Genomic DNA, 12,851 nt, shown 5'->3' with positions numbered 1-12,851 from the left:
GTCCACAAAGAAGTGTTGGTTAAGATACCATCACATTAAATACTTTTAAACTATAATACATAATTATCTAACTAACATGACAAAATTGATCATTTGTGTAAGTTTTGATGATGTCCTTTTATTTTAAATTCATGTATTATGCTAATGTAATAATATTTTCGGCATTTAAATGATTGTTGTATTATTATACATAAAATTTCTCTAATTAATTAAATTTTATTGTTCCTTCATATAAATAAACGTTTAAATCATCACGTGTCATTATTAACGTGCAACACACGATAGATACTAGTAGTACCCAAAAGGGGGAAATAATTTTGTTACAAAAAGAATTAGGATAAGGCATTCATGAACTCAAGCCACTTCAAATTCGGCAGCTTAACCTAATTGTTCCATCACGCAAATATTTGATAAAAGTATACAAGTTCATCCCTATAATACATAGCCTTGTAGATTGAAAAACCAGCTTATCTGTCTTCACAGATTAAAAAAAAAGGTTTAAATGTGAAGGACAATTGCAGGGTACATTTTTGACATGGCATACCCTGGAAAAGATCAATTATTGAGGGGATTATCTGTTATCTTTGCAACGAGAAGAAGATTAAATGAGAAATCCAACATTTTGTAATTACTTTGAAGCAGGCACAAATACAATGTTCAAGGACAACCATCTACCATATAACTTAGACAATTACTCGAGCTAGACGAACTCCTAACAGATGAAAATTTCTAAATCATCTTGGAGTTTATCTAATCCATCATCTGGAAAGAGATCCAATGCAAGTCTACGAATTCTTACATCAATCGAAAGGAGAAATAGGAGCAATATCGGTACCAATGCAAGGGGGGCGTCTTGGGGTAAGGTAACACAAAGAAATTACTTAGTTGCATAGACTTAAATACACGCTACTCGTAATCAGTCAGGGATCACTAGATCCAGACATGTTAATTGACAGCACGGAGAATTACTTAGGAGAAGCATGTTTAAGGTTTAGCGAAACACAAGCAGCAAAAAACTCAAACTGACCTCACGACCAATACGATGAATTCAAATCAACGCATCAAAAAAATACATGTTTTACTGTACTGAAAGCCGTCCATTGAGCTAATGGGACAGCTTAAAATAAAGAATTAAGAGGATTGCAAGGACCAACACAGCAACGATCGAACCAATGATCCATTTATTCCTGCTCATCCTCCTTGACATGGTTGTCAGTATCTTCTTGCTCCTACTAATGTTATCATCTACCCCATGAAGCTGTGAAACAAAGAAACTTGTTTGATCATCACATTTGCATATTTAGATACTCTAAGCTCGACCTTACTTTAACATTTACCTTCTTCACATGAAAACAGTAACTAAATTTTAGTTCACATCATATAGAATCTTTAGAAAAACAGCATATTAAAATTGGAGGATCTCTTTTTCTGTGTATGTCTTTTTCTTCTTAGTTCTTCATTCTAGCAGAGGCGACTAAAAGATAAAAGACATACTGTGTCATGTGCATGCAGGAGAGACTGACGTTGCCCATGCAAATCTTGAAGAATTGAGACCCCAAGCTCCTCCGTTTCGAGCATCATTTTTCGACCTTGCCTGATCCTGTCACTTGACTGGTTTAGTCTCTCTGTTGACATCATCAACCTTTGTCTTTGATCAGCAGAGACCTATATCGCAATGCATCAACATTTGATTGAGCAATTGCTTAATCTCTGATGAAAGCAATTTTATCACTAGAAGTAGAATATTACTCTCTCTGTGTCCCAATTTATGTCATACTTTCCTTTTTAGTTTCTCCCAAAAAGAATGTCAGACTTCCTCGCTTAGAAATAATTTAACTTTAAACTTCTCATTTTACCCTTAATGAAATGATTTTTAGTCACAGAAATGTCTATGGCTTATTTAAACCACAAGTTTGAAAAATCTTTATTTTTTTATTTTTTTCTGAACTCCATACACAGTCAAACACCATCATATAAATTTTTTATAAGAATTTTTTTTTTTATTAAGAAACACTGTCATATAAATTAAAACGGAGTAAGTAGCAAAGGGAGATAACACCATGGCCCAAAGAGCAATTCGAAGGAAAAGAAAGTCATAGATAGCTCAACAAGGCTTGTGGATCATAATAAAGAAGAGAAATAATCTTTTACAGTCAAATATGAACTGACCAAAAACAAAGATATTCTGAAATACAAGAAACAACTTCTTGGAAGAAAAAAAAAGGCCTAAGAGATGGGCTAATTATAGGAAACTATTAAACCTACTTTTTTTTTCTCTACTCAAATGACAGAAAAGACAACCTAAAAATGATATAGGATGGAGAACCCCAAGGTATCATAGTTGTACGACTGGAGACTGAAAAGTAGCAGCTTTTGTTTTTTCAATCAGTAAACAAGAGGAAAAAAGTAGCAGCATTTTTAAGGAGGAATCAAAGTAAGAGTGAATCTGCTTACGCAATCCTCTCAAGGGTTAAAATCAACTTATCGTTCCTTGGTAAAAAAATGAAAAGTGTTCAGAGAATGCTAGAAGAGAGCTGATTACCATCATGGCATCTGACATTCCAGATTCCAGCAACTCATCCCTTGCAGCTGGGTTAGCATTAGCTGATGTGATTCTTTTAACTTCAGTTTTCAAATTGTTCAGATCACTTTTGTATTCTCTTAACTTGGCAAGAAGTGTGGCCTTCACATTAGGTGGTAAGCTCCGAGCCTCTAGGTCCATTTTCCGAATCTGAAACGTGGATAAACAGAGTCAACAAACAGACAAGCAAAACATTTAGCTGACGGAACTTTTCTCTAAATTACCAATGCCTCAGCATCATCCAGACCAGCTTTTATTTCAGACACTTTTTGTTTCTTCTGTTCTGCGATCATGAAGAACAGACGACAGATAAGCAGTTAAGAGGAAACAACATTATGTAGTTGTTAAAATGCATTACACATGAATCAAGATTCAAGCAGCAAAAGATATCTGAAAAAAGTAACTTCTAAAATATGTTAGATGGTCCCACATTGATTGAAAAAATGGGATGTTGTCTTTCATATGGTCTTGGGAAATCCTCACCCCATGAGCTAACTTTTTGTGGCAAGATCCATTTTCCTAATATGGTATCAAAGACAGACCTATTCTTATTTTTGGTTTACCCTATGTTGAGCCCCGTGTTATCTTATCCATGCTACAATCACCCAGGCCAATGGGCAGGGGGTGTTAGATTGTCTCACATTGGTTGAGGAGACAATCCTTCCCCCATGAGTTAGCTTTTGAGCTTGAGTTAGACCAAAATCCATTTTCTTATTAAGAGAAGGGGTAATCTTGGATTAAGCAGCCTGGTAACTTAGCAGACAGCTAATGCATTGAAAAAATATCAAGGAAAATAAATCTAGAAAGCATGTATTTGTTTAGTTCATTTGACTCATAAATTCAGAACCATGGCATCTACAAGAATGTTCTCCCCAGCCTTATCCATTCGAGTTCTTGGATTTTGACTTCCTTCTCAAACTTTCTTTTGAACTGTTATAACCTATGAGTTACTTCCATACAAAAACCTTAACCAATAATGCATAGAAGAACAAGTAAAATAAATCAGAAGTATAACAACGTGGTGATCATCACAAAGAAAGTGCCAGTATATACTCCAAAGTTATCTGGCTAATAGTTAATCTGATTAATGCCGTAACTTGAAGATCTCTGACCTAATTCTAACAAAGTTATATAAAATAGCTTTTCAAGAAATAAGTAAAAAAAAAAAAACTTAGAATAAAAAAAAAGAATTATGTGTATAAAAGCTTAAGGTCATACATATAATATCTCCTTATTGTGCTGGCTATCTCCTTTCAGACTATCTTGTTTCCTATTCTATGTGATAGAGTCAAAGCATTTTGGACAGAATCCGAAATAAAGGTTACATTTTTTCCTTGTATAACAATTGAAGTGCACACAACTAATAATTTAAAATGCATGCATTTTGTAAAATTAAAATATATCAGAATTTGCTAAGAAATTCCATGAGAAAGTTAATCAAGTAGCAAATTCACTATACAACGCACCACCCACATTTTAGCTCAAGTTTTAGCCACCAATTGAACGTTTCATTATTAATTAAAAGTTGGTTGTACAAACACATCATGTATTCCAGCAAAGAGAGGGAAAAGCCACTCAATTGTTTTTTTTTTTCCGATATTGAGGATAAATACAGTTGACCCCAACAAGCTCGGGCTGGCTTAGTGATTGTTGTTGTATTCTTTATGTATCAATCTCAAACTATGTGGGTTCGGCTATATGGGTCCTATGCGTCCATTCAACTCAATATTTTTCGATATTCTTTTTATGTCTCAATCCCAAATCAGTAGGTTTGAGTAACAGGGATCTACTGCATCCACTCTGCTCAAGATCTTTCCATATACCTTTTTATGCCAAGGATTGAAGACAATCAATCACAGATATTTGAGAAGAAAGGAGAAAGGGGCTATTATTGTTACTCACCTCCATCGAGGATACTAGCCGAGGTGCACTTCTTCGTTAAATTAGCTGAAAGCTCACAGTATTGTCGCTCATATCCTTCAAACACCTGACTCATCTTGTTCACAAATTACCTTCACATAATAAAAATAGCGGTAAATTCAACAAATTAAGCAACTTTTCTCCACAATAGATTCGAAATAAACCTAACCGAATACAATTTGTTTAATTGTTACTCAATCTGTTCACAAATAACCTAAGATTCACAAAAAGGACACATTAAATTCAATGAATTATGCACCTACTCGATTCACCTACTCATAAGATTGTTAACTTTTTACTCATTCTGTCCACAAATCACCTTCATATAGCCCAAAAAAACCGTAAATTCAACAAATTAAGCACCTTTTCTCCAAATAGTATAATCCTAATCGAATATAAATTCACAAATTTTTACTATATCTGTTCACGAATTACCTTAGATTCACAGAAAGGATAATTTCTCCATATTCGATTCGAAATAAACCTAATCGGGTAAGAGTTGTTTGCTTTTTACACATTTTGTTCACAAATTTACCTTCATATCACAACAAATAAGTAATTTCAACATACTGAGTATATTTTCTCCAAATTAGGTTAGATATAGACCTAATCGACCAGCAATTACCAAATTATCACTTCATCCTAACAAGATTTTTGGATATTAAATCTGAAAATATACATGAGTGATATTATAGGAAACCGAGATAATTTTCTAAGCAACAAAATTGTGTACCTTGATCGCCGGCCGATCGGATATCGTTCGGAGATAGAGAAATGACTTTGCTTGGTCGGCTTGAAGGATCTAGAATGAGAAATGGTCTTTTGGTCTTTGGCGATTTGCAGAACCGATTTTTTGTTGCTACACCCACAGAGAGACCAGGTGGACCTCTTTTCACGGTCTAAAGACTCTATTGCCCCTTGTAGCTCTGTGCGCCTACGTGTACTGCATTCTTTTTCCTTTAAACATTAAGTTGAATATTCATTCAATTATTCATTGCACTAACACTAATTAGGCACCCCTTATTTATTTTTATTAAGATTAAGACGTTTGAATCTAAATACACATCTGAATATTAATATACGTGTTAAGATTAAAACGTTTCAATCTGAATACACATATGAATATTAGGATGTTGTATTGAGATCTAAGACCGTTTGAGTAAAACTTGTTTTTATTTAAAAATTAAAAAGTGTAAACTCAAATTAAATAGTACTAATTAATCTAATATTATATTAATAAATTATTTTAAAAAAACTTATATGGTGGTTGGTGGTAATGATGGTTAACAGTGATGGTTGTGGGTGCCGACTGGATAGTGGCTGGTGGTGGTGGTTGATAGTAGTGATTATGGGTAGTAGATGGTGGACGACAATAGTAGTTATCTGTGGTGGTTGATGGTGGTGGAACTGATAACAGTGATGTGCAATATATAGTGGTGGTTGGTGATTGTTGCAAATGATGGCTAGTGGTAATGACAACTGATATTTGTGCTTGGCCGTGGTGGTAGTTGGTGGTTATGGGGAGGATGATGGTAATGAATGATGGGTAGTGGGTAATGTGTGGTGTTAGTCTATTATGTTGGGGACAATGAAGTGGTGATGGTAATTATTGGTGAAAGTATAGGAGTAATAGTGAAATATTACTTTTACATAAATTCTTGAATGTATAATATCTTAATGATATTAAAACTCTGTTATAGATTTTAATCATTAAGATTTATTCATACCCATTAAGTGGTTGTAAAATTGAAGAGAAAAAATAGACTTAATGGTTAAGATCTGAATGATTAAAATTCAGATCGATAAAACAAGACTCAAATTAAATTAAGATTCATACCTCCATTAAATGCAACTAAATGAAGTCTTAGAAGATGCTTTATACTAAAATTTAAACATTTATAAAAAAAAATTATATGTATACTAAGATTATAAAAGAAAAACACTTTATTAAAAAAATATATACTAGTAATAGCTTTGTTCCTAAACGGAGATATGTTCTATTTTAGGCAGAATACCCTTTTTCATTTAGGCAGGACCTTGAGATTCCCTTAAACTTGACATGTTTTATTTAGTGTACACCTAAATTATATTTGGTCATATAACTCCTCTGAACTTGGCAATTTCATAACGGTGCATCGTTTTATTTTATGTGATATTGTTGATGTAGGTTAAGAAAGAAAAAGATAATTTTCAAATTTGTAATCTAAGACAAATCATAAATATTAAATTATTTTAAAATATAAAAATTTATTATTTTTCGGGACAAATTTAAAAAGGGTGCATCACATAAATTGAGATAAGAAGTATGTAAAAAAGGATTAAAAATATTTGGGATTGCGGCTTAAGATTGCTTAAGGTTTAAAGCATCATTTATTTTCTTAAAGATTAAGACATCTGAATCTGAATGCACATTTGAATGTTACAATATGCATTAAGATTAAAATATTTGAATTTGAATACACATCTGAATATTAAGATGTGTATTAATATCTTAATATTAAATGATTAAGACTATTTATTTTTTTAACATCTGAATGTACAAAATTTATCTTTATTTAAAAATTAATGAATAAAAAATTAAATTAGATACAAATTTATTTAATTTTTTATTGACAAAATATTTTAAAAATAATAATATGGTAGTTGGTGGTGGTGATGGCTAATGGTAATGCTTGTAGATGCCAACTGGAGACGGTGATTCATGGTGGTTTTGGGTAGCTAGTGGTGATTGATATGTTAGTTGTAGTTGAGGAGGATAATGGTGGTTGATAGTAGTTTATAATGATGGGCAGTGGCAGCTATGGTTGATGATGGTGGTAGAGGTGGTACTTGAAGTGGGTGGATGGTTGATTGTGGTTGAGGATAATTGTAGTGGTGTTAACTGATAATGGTGGGGTGATGGACGGTAATAGTTGATAATGGCGGCGGCGGCGTCTATGTTTGAGGATGGTGGCGGTCGGTGACAATAGTTAAGTATGGTGGCGGTCGATTATGGTGGTTGACTATGATGAGGTGGGTGGTACATGTAGTAGGTAATAATAAAGAGCAGTGGCGGCAGATAGTAGTGAATGTGGATGATAAATAAAATTAAGTCTTTGTTATAAAATTTTAATCATTCAAACGTATTCCGAAGAAGGTTCGCACCCCAAGGGGTGTGATAAAGAGAGCTTACCCTAATGCAAGCATTAATGACTGCTTCCATGGCTCGAACACATGACCTATAGGTCATTCGAAAACAACTTTACCGTTGCTCCAAGGTTTCCCTTCAAAACTCGTTAAGTAGTTGTAAAATAAGAAAAAATAAACATACTTAATGATTAAGATTTGAATAATTAAGATTGAGACTTAAAAATTAAACGCACTTAATATCTGAAATATGATGATTAAGATTTAGACCTCTATTAAATGCAAACAAATGAGGAGACTTTATCATATTAGAGAAAAATGCCTTGCAAAACTAACGGTAAGGGTTTACGCGCGACCTCTCTATCGTGTATCTGCATCAAAGAATAGGGTAAAATGCAATGCGGTGATTAAAAATCACGCATATCATAATTTCCCAAAAACCTGATTAGTACACATGAATGACCTGACAAATAAGATGTTATATCATTCAAGATGAGGGACATAATGACTCAAACTAAAAGACTACAACCGCAATAACACAGTTGAATCTCAGAAGTGAGATATGGGGAGGGTAGTGTGTACGTAGACTTTACCCTTACCCTGGAAGGGTAAAGAGATTATTTTCAATAGATCCTCGGCTCAAGATAGAGAAAAAAAATAGTGAAAACAAGTAATATCAATAAATAGGCCGGAAAGATAGTAACAACAATCTCGAAGTCAGAAATAGATGGAAAGAAGTGGTAGCAACCACATGCAGTAATAACAATAGGTACTAAGAGGCCGAAGCGGAGAAAATAGGAAAATAACATGAAATACTAGCAATCTAAGATAAAAATTATCATACTAACCCTAATACCCTCGGTCCGTAACAGAAATACGCTCGACTACCTTCTAACCTTCTACCCAGTCCTTGTCCTTCTCTCCCTCCTATCAAAGGTCATGTCCTCGGTAAGCTGCAACAGTGCCATGTCTTGCTTGACCACCTCTCCCCGATATTTCTTAGGCCTCCCTCTACTTTTTCTCATACCTACCAAAGCCAACTTATAGGGTTGAGTATTTCAGGGTCATAGGCTAGCTAACAATCTTGTTGCGTTCTTGGGTTAAAATGACTAATTGATTTATCTGGATTGTTGATTGACATGGTTGATATTACTCATAAGAATCTGTCGAGTTCTTACTCGCCTATTCAAGCTAACTTAATGCCTATATGTCTATGGAATTAAGACTAACAAGAATGCATTTATACTTCTTGTATTTCAACCAACCAAGGCAATTATGTATATTTCTATCCTAATTGCGAATCTGTTCCCCAATACCGGGGTTCAAGAATTTACTCTATTTAATTCTATATGCAATCTAGAATTTTCACTTTCGAGTTCAACTCTAGATTCTTAGATAGTATTTCACTGTTAACTACTCAACAAAATAATTAAAAACAGAATTAAATAAATAACCCAATATGATAAAATCAAATTCGTCAATTTAAACTCCAAACATCAATATTCATGTAGCACCCATGACCCCAGAACAATAGGGTTCTTAGCCACTCATATTCATACAGTCATCAAAAATAATATTTTCAAACATAAAATCAATGAATACTAGAAGAAGAATGGAAGAATTGATCAAATGCGTGCTCCCGAGTATTTCATACTTTTGTTTCTCTCTCAAAGTCACGTCATCATGCTCAAAATAGGTTTAGGTTGTCTTTTATATGAGTTGTGGACGTCTTGGGGTCGAAATAACCTAGTCCCAGTCGAAATAGGACACGCTCACGTCTTGAGAGTCTAGGGCAGCTTAGGGCGCTGGCCCTGGCGCTCAACTTCTTAACATTCTATTTTGTGCGCCACAAGTAGCGCCCCCCGCTGCCTGTGGCGCTCAAATGGCCACTTTTGCATTTCCTTCCCATTTTCGCTCCAATTCACGCACTTTTATCCTAAAACGCATCCGAATGATTCCTACACATAGAAATATCACAAATTAGAATAAATCATTATATTATACATCCGAAATCTACGAGACATGAGCATAATGCGAGGCAATATACATCAAAATATGCATACACTAAGCCGAATATCAACACCCCACACTTAGACTCTTGCTCGTCCTCGAGCAATGGAACTATATTAACACCCCAAAATGTACCACTCACCATGAAAGAGCAATTCACATTGAACTCAATCACACACTCTACCTTTTGACTATGGTTGATACCGGCAATTAAGCATGAATACACGAATTTCGCATTCTTCTCATTTTTTTTAAAACTAGGCCAAGTATACACAATGCTATTCAATCAACTCAAGCAACCTCTACACAACCACCCTACCTCAAGAGACGACTCGTTACCACTAAGCATCCTCAATTCACGCACTCACCCAGCAAAAGAAGTGTACAATATCACCAATCCGTCATGAGACCAAGTGCCCTCACCACAAGCAAAAGAGTGAATATAAAAGTAGCCCGTACGTTCAAATATGCGATTGAACATAAATTGAGGACATCATACAATTGAACAGAATTTACTCACTCTCACAAAGATTTCATGTGCATCTCGTGGTCATACCATAAGCTTGCCCATAGTGTACATCTTTACTAATCTAAGCTAGCCAATTCTAGGATCAATTAGGACTTTAAAGTTGTAATGTAGGCTAAGGGACGGGTAGGATACATTTAGGAATAGTGACTAACCCTCCTAAACACTTTAATACACTACACTCAAACATCGAGCACATCTTCTTTTCAACCAATTCACTTGTCATATACCATATATAACATAACCCTATTTTCAATTAAGCACCTATATATTCCCACTAGCACGAATTCGAAGGATTAGGAAGTGTATATTTTTCTACATTATTTGAAATACTATTTTTTCTTTGCTATTTTTTTCTTTCTTCCATTTTTTTTCTTTTCTCCACACACTCCATACATTAAGGCTCATTGGCTAGTGACATTTTTTTACAATCTTAGTGCACCTTAAGGGCCCTTCCATGGTTCCACTCGAAAGCCACTCCCTAATCTCTCACATTACTTCTTTTAGCGACTAAGTGTCTTAAGAGGTAAATGTTCAACAAGCTCAAATTAAAAATAAAATAGGGATACGACTTGTAGTGTGGGTGCCAAAGAAAAGGTCTATAGGCTCAAAGGGGCTAGCAACTGAAATTTTTTATTTGTGAGTGACAAGCACCTCTATGGTCAAGCAAGAAACACCTACGTCATCTTCTAGACTAGCACAGCTAAATGATTTTGCTTCGATTAACACACGGGGCAAGTTGTATACTACACAAGATAGCACAAAATATCACTAATCCTTACACACACATTGCACTTGACTCAATCAAGACGGTTCTGTTCGACTCCCAAGTCAAGCAAGCACATCGAGTTGAGAATTTTTAAGCAATAATGCACTAGGTGGAATACAAGTCAAACAACTGAGAATAAGTATCAAAGAGTAGTCTACTTACTTTACTCGGGCATTAAAATTTAGATCAAATATTCAGGAAGACAGAGAGCATGTCATAGCTTAATGTGCCAAGACCAAACATGTCAACAGGTATCTCAGAGCACTTCAGTTTTCTCCCTATCCTACTCCCAAAAAAATAAAATAATAAAACAAAACCCGGTTCGAGCTACACCCTTGAAAAAGAACCGGCGTCCAAATAAAAACCAAGGGATACTACCTAACTATCCTAAAAAGAACGAAAGAAAATATTTTTGATATTTTTAATCGGACTTTAATCCCTCAAGAAAATTGTCCAACCGATCCATCATCAAGAAAGTCCGAGCTTTTTCTGATTTTTATTTTATTTATTTTACATTACTAGCTAATTAGACTACGTGAGTTCTAAACTAAGCTAACAAATAAAAAAACAATAACAATAAAAATCTTATACAATTATAAGTCAGGAAGTATTCCCCCACCCTACACTTAAACAGTGCATAGTCCCCGATGCATAACAAATTCAAAACAAAGTAAGGTGGAAAGAAAGAACTCCCTGCTAATCGGAGTCCGCCTTCTTAGAATGCCCACCAGCTTCGGCTATGGGCTCATCATCATCATCCGCTTCTAAGGGCACCAAAGCCATGGGCCCCGTGACTTCATCACCCATCTCATCCTCATCATCATATCCTTTGTATGTGTTCTCGTCCTCAGATGGGTGAATAGGACTACCCGGTGCAATGCCCAACATCTCCTTAGAAGAACTGGAGAGATCATTGCGGAACTGCATGCGCTCCTCATCCGAGACCCCTAGCCTGCACATTATCACATTTAGGGAACTATAAAGATACTTGTTGAAGTTTTCATCCCTCTCATTCCTCGCAAGCTGGCTTAGCTTTGATGTGGACTCCAGCAAGGATGTAATGTCTAGCAATTCCTTTGGTGCCTTTACTACCTCATCATTACCAGGGTACTCCGGTCCCCACAGGATAGCATGTACTGCGTCAAGAGGTTACCAAAGAAGAACCTTTTGATCCTTTTCCCAAAGCGGGTGCGAGCTATCTCCCTTAGCATTCTCACCCACATTTATTGTTCGCCCAGTCATTAGAAAGAAAATCACACACACACGAGCTCGAGTGCATTCACTGTTACGCTCGATGGGCATCAATCTAGCCTGCACGAAGTTTTGCCATACCTTAGCCGTCTTGTTGAAGTTAAAACAGAGCATCTCAAGGTGGGAATCTCCCTTAGTCCATTTCCACTTGGCATTAGAATCAACGCCACAAAGAGTGTGACGTATTGTCCGGTAGCGTGGGTTTTTGACGAACTTTTGGAGCCTCCGTGGATTCGGGTTATCAACTCCCAAAAATGCACACAAAAATCTCCTGTCCAGTAGTATATCCTTCCCTCGGACACATGATTGGAATAAGTCTGCATTCCAATCGGCGTATAGCTCGCGCACCATGCTCAAATTCGCAGGGCCCAGGCATTCTATGATTTTCTCTATCTTTATTTCTACCAACCGGGCAAGCACATCCGGGAAATTTCTTTCTAGAGCTTTCACATTGATCCCCATTTGGGAGACGTACTGCCCATATGGCACGAAGTCCCTATGCCATGTGATAACAGCATCACTGACTAATTTCAAACGAGGCCTTAGTTTCAAAGGTGCCTGTTGTGATCCTTCGGCAACTTGTTTCCCTCTAGCCTGCCTAGAAGATCCCTCACCTTGCTTGCGTTTTTTGAGAGAGGCAGTAGTGGAGGACTTTCCTACCCCTTTGC

At 35.8% G+C, this 12,851-nt stretch overlaps 1 protein-coding gene across 1 annotated transcript; it reads right to left on the bottom strand.

Moving 5' to 3' along the window:
* Positions 1-859: 859 nt before the first annotated feature.
* On the bottom strand, positions 860-5,395 carry LOC104088900 (vesicle transport v-SNARE 13-like). The gene is made up of 6 exons (XM_009593661.4): positions 5,235-5,395; positions 4,484-4,593; positions 2,806-2,864; positions 2,543-2,731; positions 1,495-1,665; positions 860-1,258 (listed from the first exon to the last, which is right to left on the bottom strand). Exons 2-6 carry the CDS (start codon positions 4,575-4,577, stop codon positions 1,106-1,108), a joined length of 666 nt encoding a protein of 221 aa, XP_009591956.1. The 5' UTR covers positions 4,578-4,593; positions 5,235-5,395; the 3' UTR covers positions 860-1,105.
* Between the last annotated feature and the right edge of the window lie 7,456 nt (positions 5,396-12,851).

This window comes from Nicotiana tomentosiformis, chromosome 2 (genome assembly GCF_000390325.3).
Source record: "Nicotiana tomentosiformis chromosome 2, ASM39032v3, whole genome shotgun sequence".
Classification (NCBI taxonomy): domain Eukaryota; kingdom Viridiplantae; phylum Streptophyta; class Magnoliopsida; order Solanales; family Solanaceae; genus Nicotiana; species Nicotiana tomentosiformis.
Note: the sequence above shows the minus strand (reverse complement) of the source record. Positions and strands in the feature narration are given on the sequence as shown.